The 24,474-nt window shown below is 37.8% G+C and overlaps 2 protein-coding genes across 2 annotated transcripts; one reads left to right on the top strand and one right to left on the bottom strand.

Annotated features, from left to right (window-relative positions):
* Nucleotides 1-2,859: 2,859 nt before the first annotated feature.
* LOC123938566 (F-box/LRR-repeat protein 21) lies at nt 2,860-9,507 on the top strand. The gene is made up of 4 exons (XM_046000060.1): nt 2,860-3,255; nt 3,705-3,827; nt 7,156-7,327; nt 8,478-9,507. The coding sequence occupies exons 1-4, from the start codon at nt 2,860-2,862 to the stop codon at nt 9,119-9,121; spliced, it is 1,335 nt and encodes a 444-aa protein (XP_045856016.1). The 3' UTR covers nt 9,122-9,507.
* Nucleotides 9,508-13,625: 4,118 nt separating this feature from the next.
* LECT2 (leukocyte cell derived chemotaxin 2) lies at nt 13,626-22,356 on the bottom strand. Its single transcript, XM_046000061.1, has 4 exons — nt 22,094-22,356; nt 20,535-20,631; nt 18,900-19,045; nt 13,626-14,045 (listed from the first exon to the last, which is right to left on the bottom strand). The coding sequence occupies exons 1-4, from the start codon at nt 22,137-22,139 to the stop codon at nt 13,879-13,881; spliced, it is 456 nt and encodes a 151-aa protein (XP_045856017.1). The 5' UTR covers nt 22,140-22,356; the 3' UTR covers nt 13,626-13,878.
* Nucleotides 22,357-24,474: the final 2,118 nt, after the last annotated feature.

Here is a 24,474-nt window from a genome sequence, read left to right as displayed (position 1 = left end):
GTTAATGGGTTGTCTCCTCCACCTCCCCTGTCCTGTTCAATTTGGCTTATGAAGGTAGTAGAGTGCATTTATTTATTTACTCTGACTTTACAACATTTATTCATGATGCCAAGGCAGTGAGTATTATCCTGGTGTAGACCCATTACTATTTTCTTCCATGTCCATAGACTGCTCACAACTCTGGCAAGTTACTTTGCCTAAAATTGGTCAGAACTCAAAGACAGTATGAATGAATGGATTGAGTATGAATGAATTAATTACATCTGTCAACATAAGTGAAAAACTTAAAAAAAATCTACAGTTATTAGATGAGTCAAACAATATTTGATTAAATTTTTATGTCTTCTTATTTAATTATTGTAACTATAGTGGCATTATGTGCTCTTAAAATCTGGAACTGAAAGATTTACACAGCCTACAAATAAATGTAAGCTTGGACTACTTAGACACTTTGTAAAATCTCTCCATACATGTTCATTAAAATAGAAATACTCAGAGTCCTTTGTTTGATCCATGGCTTTCTTAGTAGATCTTCTGGCCTGATTCCTGGCAAAGGTTACCATATTCCCACTAACTTGGCCAGTTGTTTGGATGGACCAGTTTCCTCCCGAGTAGAAAACAGCAATTTCCTAACAAAATCCTTCAACATAATGTGATGATAGGTAAATGTCCTAAGCATAAAAGTCACTGGATTTTTACTTATACATTCTGATGAATGTGGTTTTGTGGTATTTTGCCAAGCTAGGAAGTGAGATCAAATGGATGTTGGTGAGTACCCCATGGCAGCAGTCCGTTTGCTCAGAGTGAACTATAACTTGGAAGCCTTCTTTAGGTAAGAAAGTTGGCAGTTTGAAAAAGCAACCATCAGTTTTTTTTAAACGATCCTGTATGTTTAGGTTGGAGTTTTTTATATAAAGGTTTCCAAGCTAATAAAGATCAATTTGCCTTGCATTCTAAGATATATTTAACTGATGCTCGTCAATACTGACTTAAATATAAAACATTTGACTTTTGGATGAGTCTTAGACTCTGAAAATGTTCACAAAGGAAATGAAAATTAAAATGTTATTTTTAATAGGATGACTGGTATTCCTTGAATGTCTGTCGTTGATGGTGATTCTGTCAGTGAACTGGCAATTTAATATTTTGCTGAATAAATGAAACAATCTGTCCACGTTACCTAGAGTCACTTTAATGTACAGCACAGTCCTTTTGTTTACAACTGCAAGGCAGTTTGCTAACCTGACCTTTCATTGAAATCTTATTTTCCTTTTGGCTGTGCTGCTTTTCCAGTAAGGTATTATATTAGGGATAACTCTTTTTGTGATCACTTAGTGAAATTTTAACAATCCATTCTGTGAGTTTACCAGATGAAACACATACAAGCCAAATGCCCATTAATGAGCTCCATATCGGAATTTAGGATCCATTGTTCATTCTTTTATCTTTAGGGATTTATCTTTAGGTATTTCATTTTAGGGAATTAAAATTAAAGAGTAGGGCAGCCCTTTCAAAATAAGCATATTTTGCTAAAATAAACATGTTATAAATATGCTTTGAATTATTGGTGTCAGCAGTTTGATATATTCTATATTATTGAGCCAGTTCTTAGTTATATGTATAACTAGTTGAGTCATACTCAATGTGTGTGGTAGCCATTTGCCTCTGCTTGAGATACAACTTTGCACCTATTTTAGTTTTCCAAACCCTAAAGATGTCCTTTCATTTTGTTCAGCAACTATAATTATAGGTCATCCCTGCTTTGGGATCCAGCTCTCTATTATGGCTAAGAAGTGTTTCACATCAGGCAGAGATACATACATTTCTAATATTCAAGGATGAAAAGAGAGTTAAGTAGTCAAGCAAAGTTAAAGTTGAGAGCCATTCTTACCGTTATTTTGCCTCTCAAATAATTGTATATGTAAAGCACTTTGCATTCTTATGTAGACTGTATGTACACAGTAACCCTATATACTTGGGTATATCTGGACTTGAAATTTGTTATAACTTAGGTGTGTCTCAAGCTCGCTCCTCCCTGGACATTCGTCCTGCCTTTTTGTTGGGGAAGAATGTTCATCCCTTTGCTATTTTACATTTGCTACTGTGTTGCTACACACAGTTTCTCTAGAGCTGCTAATGTCCTGGGTGTCACCTGAAAATTGTGCTTCAAATTAAGTAACGAAATTAGTTTAGAAAAATTCACTGGACAATTTTGTACAACAAGAATGATTGCAACATTTCTTAAGCCTTTACTGTGTTCTGGTACTTATGGACTTTAATCCTCGCAACTGCCTTATGAAATTAGGTACTGCTGTTTTCCATGCTTTTCAGATGAGGAACCTGAGGCTTAAATTTTTGCAGACAAGATCACATGGTTAGTAAATGGCTGAGCTGGAGCTTTTCCAGGCCTCTGCTTTTGATAACGTTTTACTGTCTTTCAGGACCCCAGGAGTTGTTAGCAGAATTGCATTGTGATGCTTTCTTCTCTATAGGAGGTAGTAAGAATACAGTAATTGACCAGGAATAAACCTGCGAGACACACTGCTTCCGTGGACATTCCCTCCCGAAAGCCTCCCCAACCATTCCCTCCCATACACGAACTCAGTCACATGTCATTGCTTTATTCTTCCAGTGCGACTTGTCCCAATGTCAGGGAAGGCATTTATCATGGTCTTTCACCATTTGACCATAGCTCTTGGAGAGCAAGCTCCTTCTTAACCTCTGTATCCGTGGCAAGGTGGAGTACCTATCAGTGCATGATAGTGGAAGATTACTATTAAAATCTGTTTAACTGTTTTTCATTTTCTAATGTTACTCTGTGCAGTTGGAGTACAGATGTCTGATGGAAATGTGGAAAATATGATCACAAAATCTTTTAATGTTTACAGAATGAAGAGGAACAATTTATCTCTTGTGAATAAAATTGTCCGGTCTTCACCAAGAGTGAAACAACCAAAAGTTGGCTTCTTCTCTTCTCTCAACCACACCCACATGCACACTGTCCTTCTAGACTGGGGGAGTTTGCCTCACTATGTAGTATTACGCATTTTTCAGTATCTTCCTTTAATAGATCGGGCCCGGGCATCTTCGGTATGTAGGAAATGGAATGAAGTTTTTCATATTCCTGACCTTTGGAGAAAGTTTGAATTTGAACTGAACCAGTCAGCGACTTCATATTTTAAGTCCACCCATCCTGATCTCATTCAGCAGATCATTAAAAAGCATGCTACCCATCTCCAGTACGTCAGCTTTAAGGTAAGAAAAATAAGCATTAAATAGAAACAACTTAGGTTTTGTTAATGTCATTTTTGTATATCTAGATCCTTATGCTGAGGCAGTCGGTGAATTTTGCAGAATTTTTACTGCAACCTACGTCCTGTTTTTCTGTAATCGTTCGCACAGATTGAAGTGTAGAACTTGAGCTGTAACTTAAACGTCAGTTTCCTTCATCTGGATGATACTACTAAAATTCAGGTCATTGTAAGGGATTTGAAAGTATGGAGCGCTTAGAAAGTTACGCTGTCATCAGCTCTATTTCTCACTTTTTGTCTGAAACCTTTTGTACAAAGAAGAAATACTAATTTGTTGTATAGCTTGATGGAATAAATACAGTTTTGCATTGGGATTCTGTTACATAGTTATATTGCCAGTAAGTTTCTGATAACTCACCTTCAGGAAATGAAGATTTAAAATTGTTTTTATAGGTGGATAGTAGTACTGAATCAGCAGAAGCTGCCTGCGATATACTTTCTCAGCTGGTAAATTGTTCTATCCAGACCTTGGGTTTGATTTCAACGGCCAAGCCAAGTTTTATGAATGTGTCAAAGGTAAACATGCCGGGCTTTTTTGTGAAAGACACAAAAATTCTCAAATATTTCAATCTAGGCAAAGAGGATTGTTTTCCTAAAAACAGACCACATCCTCTTTATCTTCAAAGAATTACTTAAAGCAGTTTTCTCTTGATTAGCATGCACTTTTGCTGGAATAGCTTATATATGGCTTCATCCTTTCGACATATTTTGTAATTCTAATTATTGTTTCTGTAATAGCTATCATTAATATAAAATTTAGATGTTATACTTAGAATTTTCAAGTGCCAGTTAGTTTCTTAGAATATAGAGCATGTATGACCAGTAGTGGATGTTTTTCTTATAATTCTGTAGCCTCTCCATTGGAGGTTAGAACAACATAATACTAAATGAACTATACCAGTTAGGGTGATGTCAGATTCTGTGTAATAGAAATTCCAGAACAATAGTAGCTTAAACAACACGGCTGGAGTTTCTTTCTCTTACATTAAAGAAATCCATGCATGAGCATAGCCAGTATGAAGTTGTTAGGACTCCAAGCTCCTTTGAGGCATCTCGTATTCTTGTAAGCATTTCAGATGGATTTCTGAGCTCCAGCCATCATGGCAGGAGGTTGGAGGAAAGGTGGAAAGAAGGGTGTGCCCACTGTTTTTCAAGAGCCTGAGCCATGAGTAGTGTATAATGCTTTTGTTGATATCTCATTGATGAGCGCTTAACTGTGTGGCCACACTAGGTTTCTGGGTCATCCATTTTTTAGCTGACTGGTAATGTGCTCAGCTCAAAATTGCCACCCAATTAGCAAAGAATGAAAGGATGAATGGGTGTTAGGAAGCCACCAGCTGTCAGAGAGATGCATGACTTTGCCAGAAGTATAAACTAATAACTGTCTTCATTCAGACTTCAGCTTGGGTCCTATCTCCTCAGACAGGCCTTCCTTGATCACTTTGGTTAAACCAGCACCCTTCCTCCAGTTACACTCTGATGTGTGACAGTATTTTCTTTATGTCCTTCATGAGTACTTGAAATTACCTTCATTATTTAATACGTTTATTCTCATCCCCTACAACAAAGCGTACGCTCTTTGAAGGCAGGGACTCTGTTTTCTGTATTTACTGTTACAAGGCAAGAGTTAGAGTAGTGCCTGATACATAATAAACACTAAATTTTGGTTGTCAGTAAAACTGGCTGATGGAAACCTTCTTGTGGAAGAGGATAGGGGAATAGCAGCACCTTCTCCCTCATAAACTGGGTCATGGCTCTCAAGCATTTCCACCAGCCTGTTTATCTTTTTGAGAGATCGTCGGGGAAAATGGGTCATTTGGGGATTAGTATAATATAAGCAATCAGATGGAAACTCACTACTTCTCAATAGTTATTTCCTTGTGTATGAGTGACGGAGTCCGCTTAGCCTGAAATTCTTAGATCCTCAGCTATCTCAGATGCTGCACATCAGCTTCGGTTCTGGGTAGCTGGTGCAGTCGCCAGGGCGAGGCAGCCATGATGAGCACATGTCCTTGCAGGCTCTGCCTCTACAGTCAAATGATTGAGTGGCTTCTGGCAAAGTCGTGCATCTCTCTGAGTGTCAGTTTTTTCACTTGTAAACTGAGGAAAGGATAGGGTAAAAGTAGAGTATTTTGCTAGGCATAAAGAGTGCTAAAGGAATTAGCCATGATGAGGTAGGTCCTCTAATGCTGAAATACATCCTTCAGGACTAAAGAGTCCAGTGAGAATTGATTAAAGGGAAAATAAGCCTTATATTTCTTAAGGAAAAAGTAATGTATTTCTCTCATGATTTTTGGCACAATAAAATTTAGCAAAGAGATCTAGTCATCCACCATTTAAAAATTTATATTAATCGATTTATAATTAGTATAAACCAGTATGTTTTCTAATAAGTGAATTGAGAGTTAAAACCAATTGGTCATTGTCTTAGGAATATTAGTATCTTTGGTAGAATCCACATTGACTTTGAAAAGAGAAAAATGGTGCTCGCTTCGGCAGCACATATATGAAAAGAGAAAAATGATCATGCCTGGATTTGGTTTTCAGATTTTCTGTGTCAAAAAATACTGGATCTGAACATTGTGAAATTTTTCCCATTTTGGAGTCAAACTATGAATAGGCTTTTGTTTGTCAATTTTTAAAACGTAGTTTTAAAAATGTTTCTGGTGCACCTGGGTGGCTCAGTGCGTTAAAGCCTCCGCCTTCAGCTCAGGTCATGATCCCAGGGTCCTGGGATCGAGCCCTGCATCAGGCTCTTTGCTCCGCAGGGAGCCTGCTTCCTCCTCTCTCTCTGCCTGCCTCTCTGCCTAGTTGTGATTTCTCTCTGTCAAATGAATAAAATATTTTTAAAAAAGTTATAAAAATGTATCTTTATTGGGATGCTTGGGTGGCTCAGTTGGTTAAACATCTGCCTTCATCTCGGGTGATGATCTCATGGTCCTGGAATTGAACCCCTCATTGGGCTCCCTGCTCAGTGGAGAGTCTGCTTCTCCCTCTCCCCTACTCCTTCCTTCTTCCTGTTCATGCTCTCTCTTTCTTTCTCTCAAATAAATTAAAAATCTTAAAAAAACTTTTAAAAAGTTAAAAATTAAAAGTTAAAAATTAAAAATTTAAAAATCTTTTTAAAAATCTTAAAACATTTATTCAGATAACTTTCTAGCAAAATGCATATTACTGAAGAATAAGATTATTTACTGATCTCCTGCAATATGTCAGGTATTGCTTTAGGTGCTGAAATATAGGAGTGAATAAAACAAGAAAGTTCTCTTTATTCTATGGCAGGGGTGGAAAGGTTCAGACAGTAAGGATTATGGGCTTCACAGGCTGTAATTTTGGAGCTCCTCCCCTCCAGCATCATAGTGTGAAAGCAGACATAGTACGTAGAAGAAGGAGCATGGTTGTGTTCCAGTCAAATGTTAATTGTGGACATTGGATGTTTCTTGTAATTTTCACATGTCATGAAATATTAGTCTGGACAAAATTTCTTTCAACTGTTTATAAATATAATAACTATTCTGAACTCAAGAGCAATACAGTAACAGACTAGACTGGATTTGGCTGGCAGGTCGCAATTTGTTCAACCCCTGTTCTAGGAAATAAATGCAGTTATATCCTTTTAATATTGAAAATCAAATCCTTAGGATCGAAGTAATTGGAAGGTACGTATATGAAATCTTTGAGATGGATTTTTGACTTACTAATGGTGTCATTAAAATGCTAATATGTTGATTGCTTTTACTATGTTATTGGTAGTATCTGTTGATACAGTTTCAATGAACTATTTGATTGAACCTGTAGATTTTTAAATAATGTTTTTCTAATTCTTTTCTTATTGCCATGCAAGTCTCATTTTGTGTCAGCACTTACAGTTGTCTTTATCAACTCAAAATCATTATCATCGATCAGAATTGAAGACACACCAGTGGATGATCCTTCATTGAAAATTCTTGTGGCCAATAATAGTGATACCCTAAGACTCCTAAAAATGAGTAGCTGTCCGCATGTTTCCTCTGATGGTAAGTTATACCTTTTTTAAGCTAGCATGTTTTTGTTATACTATTTAATATATATCATATATAATACGTATAATATATACTTTTGTACTCTTAGTATAGTATATAATATATAGTAGAATAGTATATATAATATATACTATATGTATACTATATGTATATATGTATAATATACTATATGTATTATAGTATATGTGTATACTGTATGTATATATATTCTACTGTACTCTTTATGTTATATTATGTGTAACAATACAATTTCATATTGAAAACTACATGCTTATGAATCATAATTGAAAAAAGTAATCTTTTTTCTAAAGAAGTCTTAATCCATAAGGTAGACATAGTTTAAATTGCTTTTTTTAATAAAAAATATTTTTAAAGGATTTTATTTATTTATTTATGTATTATTTGTCAGAGGGAGGTGGGGAGAGAGGGCACAGGCAGGGAGAGTGGCAGGCAGAGGGTGAAGTAGGCTCCCCACTGAGCAAGGAGCCCAGTGTGGGGCTCGATCTCAGGACTCTGGGATCATGACCTGAGCCAAAGGCAGATGCTTAACTGACTGAGCCGCCCAGGTGCCCCAGTTTAAATTGTTTCTAAAGGTATTTTAGTCATATGTATATTTTATTATACATATGGTTTTTACTTTTATATGTAATTATAAAAATAATTATAAAAGTAATTATAAAATTGACATCAAATGATTTCTAAAGAGATGATGGAGATGAGGAGATGAGACATCATCTCCTCAGAAATCATTTGATGTCAATTTTGTTATATTTTATTTTAAACTATCTTTTTTAAAAAAGATTTATTTATTTATTTCAGAGAGAGAGAGAGCGTCAGAGGGAGAAAGCTAGTGAGTGTGGGTTGGGGAGGGGGAGAAAGAGAGGAAGAGAGAATCCTTAAGCAGACTCCCTGCTGAGTGCAGAGCCCAACAAGGGGCTCAGTCCCAGGACCCTGAGATCATGACCTGAGCTGAAATCTATGAAATCTAGGGTAGGTCACTTGACTGACCAAGCCACCCAGGCAGCCTGTTTGATATCTATTTTAGTAAATAATGAATAACTGATGTCAAATTTAAGTTTATGAGCTGTCATATTGGTATCAGTGTAATTCTTTGTTCTTAAGAATTTTTCCCCATTTCCCACAGGGATCCTTTGTGTAGCTGATCGCTGTCAAGGCCTTAGAGAACTGGCATTGAATTATTACATTCTAAGTGATGAACTTCTCCTAGCACTTTCAAGTGAAACTCATGTTAACCTAGAGCATCTTCGAATTGATGTTGTGAGTGAAAATCCTGGGCAAATTGAATTTCATTCTATTAAAAAACAAAGTTGGGATGCACTTATCAAACACTCCCCTGGAGTGAATGTTGTTATGTATTTCTTTTTATACGAAGAAGAATTTGAGGCATTCTTCAAAGAAGAAACCCCTGTTACTCACCTTTATTTTGGTCGCTCAGTAAGTAAAGCGATTCTAGGACGGATAGGTCTTAACTGTCCACGACTGATTGAGTTAGTGGTATGTGCTAATGGTCTTCAGACTCTTGATACTGAACTTATTTGTATTGCTGAACACTGTAAAAACTTAACAGCCTTGGGCCTCAGTGAATGTGAAGTTAGCTGCAGTGCCTTCATTGAATTCGTAAGACTGTGTGGGAAAAGACTGACCCAGCTCTCTGTAATGGAAGATGTTTTGATCCCTGATGATGAGTATAGCCTAGATAAAGTTCACACTGAGGTCTCCAAACATCTGGGAAGAATGTGGTTCCCTGATGTCCTGCCTGTCTGGTGATTGGCTACCAAATATTCTTAATTTTTTTTAAATTATTAAGATTAGCTTCTTTCTTTCTATGCAAATATAAATTTTAAGATATATTGCTGAACGATTTTAGGTAAAATATCTTATCATTTGCAAACTGTTTTAATGGGTTGGAATAGAAACATTTGAAAAAAATAGGAGAAATGGAAAAAGCCAGAAAATTCCATAAATAGGGCATAGATCCTGTATTGTGGATTAGGTAGTTGATAGGCTAAAAACTACATATGGTTTGTACTTGAGTTCCTTTGCCTTTGTTGAAGGTATATTTTAGCTTACTCAATACATTTATAATATTGAGCTTTGGATCCCTAAATCATGATATTTATAACTTTATACTGCTTTAATTGCTTCTCTTTCATCTTGGTGTGAGTATGTTTTACAAGATATATAGGATTAAATCTAAGAGTAAAATAAAAGTATAGACACAGAAGCTGACTTAATTGTACTTAATTTTTAGCACTACCTAAGATCATATTAAAACTCAATAAACAATTTCTAATTTCTAACACATTGAATTCTACTTTATTTAACTCAGGAGAAGATGGGCATTAGATCAAAATTAACATTGATCAATTTGTAAAGATACTGTGATTGTTAGTTGATTAAATGTACTTATCAGCCTTTTGGCTAAGATCAAGTGAAGAAAGTATATTTTGCAGAGTGTCTTTGAGAGGGAATCTGCATGTACTGATGGCATACTACTCTGTCTGGAACCGTGCTAGAGATCCTTTGTGGGAGTGATCTTACAATGCAATTAGTAGCACAACTAAAACTCTTTAGTTGTTATAGATTGCTTTTAGGGTGAAGATACATTCTTAAAATGACCTACAGTACCCTACATGGTCTGGCATCGCCCTGAGTCTTTGCCCTCATTTGCTGTGGGAGCTTCCCCTTGCCCTTCTGCTCCATTCTCTTGCAGGTCTGAAAGACAACCATGCACCCTCTAGTCAGGGTGCCTGAGGATATAGTCTCTTTCTACCTCCATCGCTCTGTTTGCTCCCTTAGGTCTTTCCTTTAGATGTCATTTCCGTAGGGAAGCCTCTGACTCTCAGCGCTCTGTGACTTCCATTTGCGGCACTTACCACTATTATAATTTGCCGTTTACTTGTATGATTAGATTCTTCTCTGCTAATTCCACTGCCCTGTGAGCTCTATCAGTGCAAGATCACTGTCAGGTTTGGCTCAATGTTGTATCCCCAGCATCTAGCGTAATATTTAGCAAATAGTAGACACTCAGTAAGTTTTACTTAGATACTTTCATTTCTAGAGTTCCCTTATGTCTTCTCCCGGTATCTTCATTTTCTAAGAAGGCAATTAAACTTAAAAAGTTTATTATTTTCCAGTTTTAAATGTTTTTTTATAAAGATTTTATTTATTTATTTGACAGACAGAGATCACAAGTAGGCAGAGAGAGAGAGAGAGGAGGAAGCAGGTTCCCCGCTGAGCAGAGAGCCCGATGTGGAGCTTGATCCCAGGACCCCGACACCATAACCTGAGCCGAAGGCAGAGGCTTTAACCCACTGAGCCACCCAGGCACCCCTTAAATGTTTTTTAATTAGGAAAAAAATTTAAATCTTCTCACCTGTTAAAGAAATTAGAATTAGGATACCTTGTGGTTTGTAAGTGGTAACTTTTTAAAAAGAGCATATTTTCTGTCTCTTTCTCTCTCTCTCTCTCTTTTTTTTTTTTTTAGAGAGTTACTTGTGCAAGCATTCTCTGCAGTGTGCCACATCCTTTCTCACTGAGCTCTTTAAGAATGGGCATCTTCCCTTCTTCACCTTTGTTTTTGGGACTCTCGGACCACTGCATAGCACATTAGTATACCCTCAGTAAATGTGAGTGGGGCTGAAATACTGGTTTAAAAAATCAGATTCTCAAAGACAGTTGTTACTATTGCAGATCATGTGATTTATACCTTAGGATTTCAGCAGAGTGCAGAAGCAGCATATTGTAGGGCACTCAAGGTCTGGTTAGGCTAACAGGATACACATGGAGGAAATGGCATAACTGAGAGGAGGATCAGGCTCTTTGGAGGTCAGAGCGGTGGTGGACATACTGAAGAGGTGAACTCTGGTCTCACGGGATAACGTGATGTGTAGTGGAGGGGTAGGGTGGGAGTATACCTATCTGAATAGTAGGTGATAGGATGCCTGTGTTGGTTTCACTAAGGAGCAAAACAGAGAGGGACTTATGAAAGGTGATCAAGGTGGAGTTTCTCCCTATTGCCTGCTAGCACAGAATGATAATGAGTGCCTATGGCCTCTCGTACATTGAGTGAGATGTTGCCACTCTAAATAGTGGCCTTTAGTAGTGGTCTTTAGTGGTGGTTTTTAGTAGTCGGACTTAGTGAACTAAGCACTATAAGAACTCTTAAAGGCAAATGCGGTAGAATTGATCAGCTCATTTTCATGACCCTGGTTGGTCTAACTGCGTTTATAAATTCAACAGCAAACATTTTTAGGATAGCCAAAATCAAGACAAGAAAGTAGAGAGTATTTTTAATGCTTTATCTAATGAAAATGTCTCCATTTACTTTGGAAGTCTATGAAAAGTACTGTTTACTTAAGATTAGAGGATTCTAGATTAAAATGGGCACTTATCTTGTTCTTCCATTAAATTACTTTTCTGCGAAAAACTCAAAACATTTTACAAGTAAAAACTGATTTTGTTTGCATTATTATCTTAACAGTCATCAAGCCTAGTTGTCAAAGATTTTAAAGTATATTTTACAGTCATTTTCACTAAGGAAAAATATGTAATTCAGTATTATCACTTCTCTGTCATTTGAACCTTAACAATACTTTAAACTGAACGTTTTGACACTCAAATCTAAAAAGGAAAGGAAATTGAACAAAACAAAACAAAACAAAACAAAACCGCCCTCTGATGAAATGCACCAGAGGGCGCTGTATGCTGGTTCTTTCTAAGAGCAGTCCTTTAGTCTAAAGTTTGCATTTCCATTTAACAGCTACAAGAGTGCTTACGGAGTGCTAGACAGAAGGCATCGGTTTTGCTTTACCTTGGGGAGGCTCTCCGTTCCAGTCAACATGTCTGGTTTTTAAAACAATCACTAAATAAGGTTGATTATTTGTTGTTCAGACATCTTAGAGCTCCTTTAAAAATTTTTTCGAAGTCCCTGTGCTAATTCCTATTCTGTGTTCTGATGAGAACACAGCCTAGTCTTTTAAAAGCAACTTTAATTTCTGAAAACAACCTAAAGTGATTTGGCACTAAGGAGATTAATAAGGTAGATGATCAAACCGAACAGTGTTGGTTATAGTTCTTTTTTTAAAAAACCAGAAATTGAAATTCTTAATTTGTTGGCCTTACATGAGATGTTATGATCCAGTAGAGAATACCATGTAATTGCATATGGGAACGTACCAGTAGAGGCTCTGAACAAAGAGTCGTCATGAACTCTTCTTCCTGACCACCCACCAACAAGTCTTATTACTACTGTAACTATTATAATAAATACTCACAAAATCACCTCCTAGCTGTAAAATGACAACATTGACATGACAGTAACTTAAATGTTTCTTTGTGGCTTCTCTTACTTAGTCCTGCGGTAATGAGTGTTCATTATTTGCTTGATTTCCTTTTCATTTACTCTTATCGCATATGTGTGTTCCTTAAAATTACATTTGGTTTTAATTGTTTTGACTTTATAAAAAGAGTATCCTACTATATATAGTCCTTAGGACTTTTTTTAAAACTCAAAATTATATTGCTATGATTCATCCATTTTGTTATGTTTAGCCGAGGCTCATTTACTGTGACCACTGTATACTATTCCATTCTGTGACTAAGTCACAGCTCACTTGTTCATATCAACTGTAGTAAATGTTTGAGTTGTTCCAGGGTTTGCCATGACAAATAGTGATATGAACGTTCTCATACATATATCATAGCATACAAATGCAGCTAATTCTCCAATAATAAAGCTCAGTTAATTACATTTTCCTCTAGCACATCTGTACTAAGAATGAAATCTTTCTGCTGGGGTTTTCTACATTCCAAAAGGATTTAAGCAAAAATTCATGGAAAGTTTCCAGGATGATAAATTCCTGTAATGCAATCCTACTGAAATCGAGAATACTGATGTATTTTCTTATATTTGTGTTTAGAAAATGTTTTGCTCGTATAGTTTGGGCAAGTGCGGATGTGAAAACCAGCAAATTCTGTCTTTTCCATGCAAACAGTTCACCCTTTGACCGGTTTGACAAACCTGAGGATATTGCTGAAACTCTTACCTACCTTTACTCAGAGTTTAACTCCAGTTTATTCACTTAATATTTATGAAGTATGTATGTGTGTCCAGCACTGTGCAACACTCTATTTTTGTACCAGGAGAACAGCTTCAGGTTTTTTCCTGTTCTTAGGCAGAAAGGTAGCTAGTCTTAGAAGTGTCAGAAACGCAGTCTGGAGAGGACAGAATTTGTATGTTTATTTATCCTGTGTATTTAGGACTGAGAAACTTTAAAAAACAAACAAGTAAAACCCCTCAGATCCCATAGGTGACAGAAAAATTAGATAACTCTCAGAAATTAGTTGACAATCAAACATTCAAGTGGCAATGAGTTATTGGCAATGAGCATTAAAAATGCTATTTTCTTTCTTACGTTCATCATGTTTTTATTTGGACACAAATTTCTTGAAGAGTAGGATATGCATCCAGGTTTTTAAGAAGATGGTTTTCTGTTTAGAAGATGTGGTCATGTGTCTTCCACTTAGAGGTACACGGTAGGATCACTCAAGTCACAGTTTTCAATATGTATGTGGGATTGTATGCCAGGATAGACTTTCTGCAAGGGCAGTAGAGTTCCTAGTTTTTCTCCCTTCTTGATAGAGCCTTTATATTTAATTGGCTTAATGTAGAACATTTTAATACAGAAACCTAAAAGAAATCAGAAGTTAATATAGTCAATATCTGGGTTTCAGTAGCCTCGAATCAGAAATTCAAAAAATAAGAACAGAAATGAAAGAGAAGACAAAAAGAAATGAGACTTGATTGAACTCAGTGAGGGAACAGAAGAAGACACCAAAATCATATCAGAGATGAAGACTGGATGTCCAAGAGAGAGTAGATTAAAATGAAAATTTAATGAAGACACTGAGAAGAGCAGAAAGCACTAGGTTGCTGAGAAAATTGAAACTTTTATCATATTTTTTTTTGTTCTTACCCAGAATAATTTCAACTCCAAGACCTAGTTTAATAACGTGATTAGACTTTAAATAAAAAGAAAAATAGACATAATTGGCACAAGGATGCAAATCTTACTAAGTACTAAAAGAAAAAAAATTAAAAACAAAGACCCACCAAGTAAGTAAGGTTTATACTATAAAAACTATAATTTATAATTTAATACTATACTTACTATACTATACTATAATTTAATTTTATACTATAATTATGATGTAATAAGACAATGTTGGGATGCATACATGAGGTAAATCTATAAATATTAACTCCTCTGTTAAAAAAAATTCTTACTGGCTTGAAAAGCAAAACCCACTTCTATGCTGTATCTAATAAAACACAATACAAGGGGTGCCTGGGTGGCTCAGTGGGTTAAACATTCATTTCATCTCAGGTCTTGATCTCAGGATCCTGAAATAGAGCCCCATATCGGGTTCCCTGCTAAGCAGGGAGTCTGCTTCTCCCTCTCCCCCTCCCCCTCCCCCTGTTTGTGCTCTCTCTCTTTGTTACTCTTGCAAATAAATAAATAAATTAAATCTTTAAATAAAAAAAGAAAAAGGCAAAAAATTAAGGGCTATATCAAGATTTGTCAAGCAGATGGAAATAATAAGGCAAGCAAAGGTTATGATTCTGTTAACAGAGAGTAGAACTCAAGCCAAAAATCACAGAAACAAGACAAAGGAGGACAATTTATACTGCAGTTACACTGCAATTAAACAAGACAAAGGAGGAGAATTTATGCTATAATATGCAAATATCTACAATTATTTATACTGAAAGATACAATGAAGATACAGCAGTTACAACTGTCCATGGACAGATAACACAGAAACCATGTATAGAAAGCAGAGACTATCTGAGATACTGGAAGAAATAGAAATCCACTAGTAATAGAAGATTTGACACACATATCTGTGAAAACAGGGCAAGTGGACAGAAAGCATAAGAAACACCTAGAACTGTAGCTATTCACCATGGTAACCATTAACCACATGTGGTTAGTCTGCACCTGAAATGTAGCTAATCTGAGTTAGATGTACTTCAAGTATAAGATGCATGCTAGATTTTGAAGACCGTACAAAGAAGGTAAAATATTAGTAATTTTTATGTTGCATTTTGAAATGATAATATTTTAAAGATATGTAGTAAAATAAAACACATTATTAAAATTAATTTTCATTGTTTTTTAACTTTTTTTTTTTTTTAAAGATTTTATTTATTTATTTACAGAGAGCACAAGTAGGTAGAGAGAGAGAGAGAGGGAAGCAGGCTCCCTGCCAAGCAGAGAGCCCGATGCGGGACTCGATCCCACGACCCCGAGATCATGACCTGAGCCGAAGGCAGCGGCTTAACCCACTGAGCCACCCAGGCGCCCGTTTTTTAACTTTCTTAACGTAACTACTAGAAAATTTTGAATTATATGTGTGACTTTTATTTCTGTTGGACAGTACTGCTATAGAAAATCTAAGCAAAATCAATACAGTATGTCTTAGGTACACGTTAAACAGATTATGTGCACAGCCTCAACAATATGACAACTACTAATACAACAGTGCAGGGAGACCTAAATAAATGGAGGATATAACATGTTTACTCATTGGAAGACTCATTCCTTTTAAGATCTCCGTTCTTGATTTGATCTATATAATCAGGGCAAACCCAATCAAAGGTCCAGCAGAATTTTTGGTGAAAACTGATAAGCTGATTCTATAATGTATCTGGAAATGCCAGTGACCAAGAATTGTCAAGGCAATCTGAAAGGACAGAAGTTGAAAGATTTATACTATCAGATATCAAGATGTATTTTAATGCTTCAGTAATTAAGCAGTGTGGTATTTGTGCAAGATTGACACACTGACCAATGAAACACAGTAAAAGACCAGAAACAGACCTATTTATATTCAGACCATAATTTATGATAATAGATACTATACTGCAATACAGTAGGGAAGAAAACAGTCTTGTCGAGTTAATGGTACTAAGTCAGGTACCAACATGAAAAAGATTTTGATCCCTACCTCATTCCTTACACAAAACCCAATCCCAAATGGATTGTGAATTTAAATATGAAAGACAAAACCAGTATTTTTATGATTTTAGGGTGAGAGATGGTTCTTAGATAAAAACTATTTTAACAATAAAGGAAAATACTAAATTAGATTGCACTAAAAATAAGAATTTTGTATTAAAAGATAGCATAAAGAAGGTGAAAGGTAGGGGCTCCTTGGTGGCTCAGTTGGTTAAGCGTCTGTCTTTGGGTCAGGTCATGATCCCAGGGTCCTGGGATCGAGTCCCACATCAGGCTCCTTGCTCAGCAGGAAGCCTGCTTTTCCCTCTCCTTCTGCCTGCTGCTCTGCCTACTTGTGATCCCTCCCTCTCTCCACCTCTCTCTCTCTCTCAAATCTTTTAAAAAGAAAGTGAAATGTAACTCATGAAGTGGGAGAAGATATTTACAGCACACAGATCTGATAGAGGACTCATACGTACAATATGCCAAAACCTCCTATATACCAGTAAGAAAAGTCAGAAAATACAGGGAAAAATACTTGAATAGGCACCTTGCAAAATATAATATCCATGTCATCAATAAATATGAAAAGGTGCTCAGCTGCATTAGCCATCAGAGAAATGCACATTAAAGCCAATGAGATATTGCTACATACTCATAAGAATGGCTGAAATGAAAAAAGCAAATAGCATCAAATATTGTGCATGGAGCAACTGGAACTTTTATGCACTCCTGGTCGGCGTATAAATTGGAAGTAATACTCGGGGAAACTGGCAGTGGTGGCTAACGTGGAAGGTGAACACAGCCCAAGTGACCCAGCATGCCCACTCCTACAACATTCTGCCCTCACTGTGTTGATGCCAATTATGCATCCTGGAACTGGGGAAATGGCCACAGAGCGGATGTGTGGACACACTGGGACCCTGTCAGGTGGACTCTGATGAGAAACTACATTGATCACCTGACCCTGGAAGCCTATAGTCTGACTGGTTGATCACAGTGGCCTTTTGGTTGTCCAGAATTAGTGTCCTCTTTGAGCGAGTGTCCAGTAATCTCTGAGAAGCCCAAGTGTTTCTTCTTCCCCAGTGTGAACCCGTCCTGCTAAATAGCTGCGGGTCCCGTTGAGGATAGCTAGAAGTAAGTTTTATGGTATAAATTTTTGGCCGTGCGACAGAGCCCTTCTTCAAAGGAACCCAGACCTGATTTCTTTCAAGGGGCTCTGGGATCATAAACTGGCTTGAGCCTGGCATTTGGTAGGGGGTAGGGAGAGGTTTTGTGTCCCACTCTTGTGATGATTGAAGTCACAATTTTGTTCATGAGAGTTCCCATTTACACAAATAAATCAGGCTTTAGTAGGCTGCCCATTTTTTCAGCTCCTGGGTCACTGTAATTAACCAGACAATGCCACAGATCTCTGTGCTTCAGACGAATCTGATTAGCACTTCAGCTGTGTTGTCTGCTGGGTAACCATGCCAACCTTGGCCTTGCCTCCTAAGTGCACCCTGTCCAGTGGCAGCAGTTTCTCTTGTCATTTCACGCATGCAGAGGACAGCCACCATAGAGATCCTTGACGACCTGACGTCCCTCACAGAGTGTTTCTTACAGCCAGGATGAGGGCAGTGTCCTCCAGGCCCACTCCCAACAGGACTGCACATGTATGTTCATTACGGGACATGTGCAGGAAAGTTCATAGCATTTTCTTAGTCACCTAAAACTGGATGCTGCAGAAATGTCCATTTAGAGAAGGGTAATTGCATAGATGAAGGTGTATGTATATAATGGAGCAGTCTACATCATAGAGAACGAAATGGCATGCAAAGCAAGTCTTGCAAACATGAGTGGAACGAAAGAACGCCACAAAGAAGACTGCATACTGTTTAATTCTGTTTATATCATTTCCCAAGGTAGGCAAAACTAGTGTGTGGTGGTGTAGTGATTATCCTTGTGAGAGGCATGAGTATATGTAGCACAGGGGGAGGTCTCTGGGATCCTGCTGATTTTATTTTTTTCCTTGATTCGGGGGCTGGTTACACAGGTGTTCTCACTTTGTGAAAGTTGAGGAGTGGTGTGTTTATGCTTTGTGCACTTTTCTGTGTGAAGGTTAGACCTCAGTGGATTAAAAAAAAAAATGGATAAAGAATAGGCCCGTACCTGGAGTACTAGATGACCCAACTTTACCTAGAACATAAAGGCTTTGGAAATATTTCTAGTCAACTTTTGCAGAAATGCCATCTTTGAAGTATTGGGATTTTGGTAAATGAAAGTATTTATTATAGTAAATATTCTTGAAAGTGATTTTGTTTGTAGATTACTAGGCAAAACCACATGGGCCACAAGAAGAAAGTCCTTCAATTGGCTGTGGTGTTAGGTAGAGTGTGCACATAAAGATCTCAGGGGAGGGACTTTTTAGTTCGATACCCTATGTTCTATTACAGATGTCATCATTTTGAATTAAGTATGAAACTTCAGTATATGGCAGATGCATTAAACATAAGCATCAAACATTTCCAGTATGTGTCCCAGGTGTATACAACACCTCTTACCTCTTCCAGCTATCCGAACACCATTATTAATGGCATTTTTGTTTTGATACGGCTTCTCCTGGCCCACAATCATTCCGGTGAAAGGTGCATACACGGTGGATCCATCAGAGCACAAGACATCCACACCCTGGTGAAGCCTGTGAGTTCTGGAATGTAAATAAGAAGGAACAGACTAAGGAACTGCCCTAGGAAATTTGTTGTCCAGAAATGTGGTGTTAACTCATTGTTCCCAGACTAGGATATCAAACCCTAAAACTGGAGAACACGTTGGGATGTCCTTACTCTTCTTTATCTCAATTTCGACCTCCCCCACTGAAGGTAGTAATAACCACATTGTAAAGATTAAAGCATTTAAGATAGTATTTGGTATGTAGACAGGCTTTAAGAATTTATGAACTATGGGGGCACCTGGGTGGCTCAGTGGGTTAAAGCCTCTGCCTTCGGCTCAGGTCATGATCCCAGGGTCCTGGGATCGAGCCCCACATCGAGCTCTCTGCTCAGCAGGGAGCCAGTTTCCTCCTCCCTCTCTCTGCCTTCCTCTCTGCCTACTTATGATCTCTGTCTGTCTAATAAATAAAATCTTTAAAAAAAGGAATTTATGAACTATGGTTATTATATAGCATTTTGGGGAAAAGAACCGATCTATGTAAGTAATGAATCTTGACCCCTTCAAGTCCACTTAAAAAGAATTGTCTTTTAATGAAGATCTATCATAAATGAATTACATTACCCTCATCTTATTTTTGTCTCAGTAATCCAGAAATGATTACAAACATCAGTTACTGTTGGGGCATGTGGGTGGCTCCAGCTGTGAAGTATCCAACTCTTGGTTTCGGTTCAGGTCATGATCTCGGGGTCATGGGATGGAGCCCCAAGTTGGGCTGTCTTCTCAGTGTGGAGTCTGCTTGGGATTCTCTCCCTCTCTCTCTGCCCCTCCTCCTGTGTGCACTCTCTCTCCTTCTCTCTCTCCAGTAAATAAATAAGTCTTTTTAAAAAACCATTTACTGGGCGCCTGGGTGGCTCAGTGGTTTAAGCCGCTGCCTTCGGCTCAGGTCATGATCTCAGGGTCCTGGGATCGAGGCCCACATCGGGCTCTCTGCTTGGCAGGGAGCCTGCTTCCCTCTCACTCTCTCTGCCTGCCTCTCTGCCTACTTGTGATCTCTCTGCCTACTTGTGATCTCTCTCTGTCAAATAAATAAATAAAAAATCTTTAAAAAAAAATAAATAAATAAAAAAAATAAAAAACCATTTACTATGTATATTTTAATACTCCTGAGTTTATCAGAGTAAATGGAGCACAAACACAAAATGACCCCAGCTTGTGAGATTTCTAAGTTGTCTCTGACCACTCTCACTGTTGTCCTTATGCCCACTCTTACCAACCTCTTCTCCTCTGTAAAAGGCTAGCACCTGAAAAATCATATTCATGATGATTGTTGGATGTTTGTTTGCCTCCCTCTTTATCATATGCTGTGTTCCCAATTCAGAGTCCATCCTTGAAGCAGAGGTCTTGGAAGCTGCTCTAAAGACATTAGTACAGCTGCTTTCACCCCTGAATCCTACTTGTCAGAGGGAGATGACTGTGACCACTTGAGGCAAAGACATTAAGAAAAGAGGTAAGAACCGTAACAATACCTTTGGGCTGTGTACTGGCCACAGCCATGATTGTCACATGTCCTGATCTCATTGGAAGACTTGCCAGCGCAGATATTAGCCCATGGTCCAGCCAGTGCTAAAAAAGAGAAACATGAGAAGCAGGTTTTCTGACCTCACATATTTCCAGTCTCTCTTTATCTTATATGTCTCCCAGTGGATTCAAAAATTCTGTTTTCACTATAACTTTTCTCTTTCTGTAGGTTATGGGCAGGTCTTCCTTTTAACTCCTGATTCAGATGGAAAATTAGCTTTTTCCATGGCCGTAAAATAACTGTTTTATTACATCAGTGTACTTGTAACTGTTTATTTGTAAGCATAAATTCATCTCCATCATTATAGTCTGTTTCAGATTATTGAGTAAGGGGTGACATCAATTGTGCTTTTCAGATTTTCTGTGCTTATTACTTGGGACCATTATGTCCAGGTTAAGCAAAATGAACAGCGTGGCTCAAAGAAATAATTTTAGAAATTCTGAAGGAACTTTGAAATGTTTCCTTATAGCCAGTCTTAATAATCAAATCCAAGAAAATGTTTGAATTAAAGAGAAAGTAGACTCTGAACTAGCAAAGTTTATTTAGCACTAAATAAATTTCTTTCATATTTGCAAACATGGAAGAGGGAGATTCTTAGAAATAAGAACATGTCAGACCAATTTAGAGTGGAAAGAAAAGAAAAGGGAAAGAAGGAAGTAGAAGTAATTGTATGAAAAATTGTATAGCAGTAAAGCATGAAGGAGGGGCTGGCTCTCTCAGTGTATTTTGTCCACACTGGTTTGAGGTATAGCTTCTCTTTAGTATGGTAAGCAGTAAATACTCAAATGAGTTAAATTTCCTAGGCTTTCGATGTTAATATTCATAGAGAGATGCAGTTAGCAAACTTATCTTTTAATTTTGAAATAAACTAACAAAATAGAAGCAAAAACAAGAATGAGCTAATTTGATTGTTGATCTTATTTAAAGGTGTTTTACTATTCATTGATATACGTGGTATAAGAGGAGCTACAGAATATGGCCTTTTGTATATTCTTTAATATGGTTTTTAGAAGATGGGTTTCAGATGTCTTATACCTTTGAGCCAAGCTTCAAGTCAATATCTTGATCGAGATATAATACCATCACTTTGGCAACAAATATTTATCCCTGGGAATTGAGGCAGATATTAGACAGTTTATTAAATGACTCATTTTTTTCTCCTGACTCTTAATGGAGTTTTCCCCTTGTCTTAATCCATTGCTGTTATCAGGAATTCTCCAAATCAAATTCTCACACAGACTTTTTATTTTCTAATGATGTTCCAATTAAATCCTAGACAGATATTGATAAACCTTTTTTTAAGTCCTCCATTCTACTTTTCTGTTTCCCTCACTAAAGAGTGAAATCATGGAGGACCTCCCACCCCTGACCATGTATTCTTCCTAGACCATTTTCAGTAATCAACCATGTAAGTTTCTGTTGTGGTTGTGATATTAATGACTTTTAAATCTTTTATTAAATTTTTTTTCTAAATTAGCCAAGTTTCTAAAATTGTTTTTGACTTACCAGTTGAAATCAAGACAGCAGAAAGAAGGACTCCTGTGGAAAACATTTGGCTTTTGCTTTCTTTATGATGTTTCTTCCTCTGATAATTTGAATTGCCCCCACTCTCTTTGAAGAATAGCCAAGTTTGAATTATTTAGCCTCAGAATGTTGCATCTCTCATTTCTTTAATTTAGTGTGAGACACACACAAAAAATACGAGAATGAAGCAAGTCCAAGGTGAATATTCCCTGGGTACCTATCTGGTTCACATGTAGGACCTATGCAAAAGCATTTGATCTGGAGAAGAAGGTAATTTTATTGGAAATGCTGACTAAATATTAACAGAAAATGATAAGGCTAGGTGACTGTCTTCTGGGCTGTGGCTGGCTTCCTGAATGGTTGTGTACATAGAAAAAATATAAAAATATACACAGATTAACTTTAGGATAATAAGTACTTCTGAAGAGGGAGGGAAATAGAGTTATGGAGGGGTATACAGAATGCTTAAACTCTAAAATACTTTGTAAAAAGCATGAGAAGCAAATGGGTCAAAGTATGAATTCATTATCAGAGGTAAATACGTGGTTATTGGTATATTAATATATGTGATTTTCTGTATATTTCACGTATGTGTCAACACCTCCTTCTTGTTATGCTTAATATTATATAAGGCCCTGGGATTTTCTGTGGAAACATCCCCATGTGAATAATTTGTCAGTGGCTGCAGGAGACTGAGATTGTCGCCTCAGTTTTCCCTCCCTGCATCCCCACCCTTCCCATGTTCTCTTCAGAGGCAGGGGAGCTTTCCCAATCTTTGCTGTGTGTCTCAGCTCTGCAACCTGCTTTGACCAATCAAGTGAGACAGAAGTGATAGTTCACGAGTAGACCCTGAGCCCTACAGGGAATTGTCTCTCCCCTTCTTGTGTTCTGCCTTTCACTGTGCAGACAGCCTTCCCGGACTAACTTGCTGCCCCCCTCCCACCCAAGAGGGTGAAAGTCACATGGAAGGGATCCACCCTAGCCAGGCTGCCCCACCTACAGCCAGCCTGGCACGCCCCTTCATTTACATTAGAATACCATCAGCTCTCAGAGTTACAGAGCACAGAAAACTCCATTGCGTTTAAGGAAATATTAAGGGAGTTAAAGCAAATACAAGCTAGCTAACCAAATGTGCTCTGGAGGAGACTGACTTTATGTCCATTTTGATGTGGTAGCCCAGGGCCTGAAGGCGCACTCACTTGTGTATTGTCAGGGATTGTAAGGAACGTTGAGGTGATGGCTCCATGTTAGAGATCGTTTGTTTAGAGACTCTGACCTGTTAGTAGACAACGTTGAGTTACCTATTTTTGAGTCAGACCTTCATCTTCTCTGAGCTGTTCTTTGCTCACAAGGAAATGTATGTGGATGTCCGGTTACTTGTTGGGCTATAGTTACGGAAGAATGTTTAATGTTTGCAAGATAAGGTCAACTATCAGCATAAATTGACTTCTCATGTCTCCCCCATACCTCATGCCTAGACCATTTTATTTTTATTTGCACTTTCATGAAAGGTAAAGGGGCCAGGAGGAAGAGGAGAAATTCAAACTGGCTATAGTTCCAGTTTGAGGGCAGTAGTATTAAAAACTACTTCCTGGGGTGCCTGGGTGGCTCAGTGGGTTAATCCTCTGCCTTTGGCTCAGGTCATGGTCTCAGGGTCCTGTGATGGATCCCGACATAGGGCACTCTGCTCAGTGGGGAGCCTGCTTCCCACTTTCTTTCTGCCTGCCTCTCTGCCTACTTGTGATCTCTATCTCTCTGTCAAATAAATATAATAAAATCTTTTTAAAAAAAAAAGCTACTTCCTGTTTTGAGGCTAACTAGAAATGACTTGCCTCTTTTACCACATCGTTCTCTCCTGTTCGAAAGGTTTGCAATAGAATACCGTGAGAGCTCACACACTTGCTGGACTCTATTGTTTTCTCTTGTCTCCTCCCTGCTTCTCTGTAACTCTGTCTCTGCTTCCTCCAAGGTAGTGTAAGGGCCTATTTAGCCAGAGCATTCCATCTGGTTAAACAATGACTTTGTTGTTTATACAGTAAAACGTAAACTCTCCCTGGCCCCCCTACCCCAGGGGACTTACTTAAAAACAAGTCCCGGAAACCAGTCCCAGGTAACAAAGCCCAAATACAAGGGTGGGTCAGGCCAGGTGGAGGTATCCAATCAGTGGGGTGCATACTGTCTCCCTAGCGACCAAGGAGTATGGGCCCCACCCTTTGGGCACCTTTTGGGCACCAATTCTGACCAAGATGATAGTCTAGTTCAAATAGCTACTATAGGGTAAATTGTAATTCAACTGGTCACTTATGTGTGACCTAACATGACTGTGCAGCTTTCTCTGTGTGTTACAATCTCATTGGCCACCT

The sequence above is a fragment of the Meles meles genome, chromosome 3 (genome assembly GCF_922984935.1).
Source record: "Meles meles chromosome 3, mMelMel3.1 paternal haplotype, whole genome shotgun sequence".
Lineage (NCBI taxonomy): Eukaryota > Metazoa > Chordata > Mammalia > Carnivora > Mustelidae > Meles > Meles meles.
The sequence above is the reverse complement of the archived record's forward strand: the minus strand, read 5'-3'. Positions and strand labels throughout refer to the sequence as shown.

Coding starts and splice junctions, on each gene's coding strand:
- LOC123938566 (XM_046000060.1), top strand. CDS start 2,860: ATGATCACAAAATCTTTTAATGTTTACAGAATGAAGAGGAACAATTTA. Junction 3,256..3,704: donor TCCAGTACGTCAGCTTTAAG/GTAAGAAAAATA, acceptor TTGTTTTTATAG/GTGGATAGTAGTACTGAATC. Junction 3,828..7,155: donor GTTTTATGAATGTGTCAAAG/GTAAACATGCCG, acceptor TTGCCATGCAAG/TCTCATTTTGTGTCAGCACT.
- LECT2 (XM_046000061.1), bottom strand. CDS start 22,139: ATGTTTTCCACAGGAGTCCTTCTTTCTGCTGTCTTGATTTCAACTG. Junction 19,046..20,534: donor GGCCAGTACACAGCCCAAAG/GTATTGTTACGG, acceptor TTTACATTCCAG/AACTCACAGGCTTCACCAGG. Junction 14,046..18,899: donor TGTTCGGATAGCTGGAAGAG/GTAAGAGGTGTT, acceptor GATTTCTTTTAG/GTTTCTGTATTAAAATGTTC.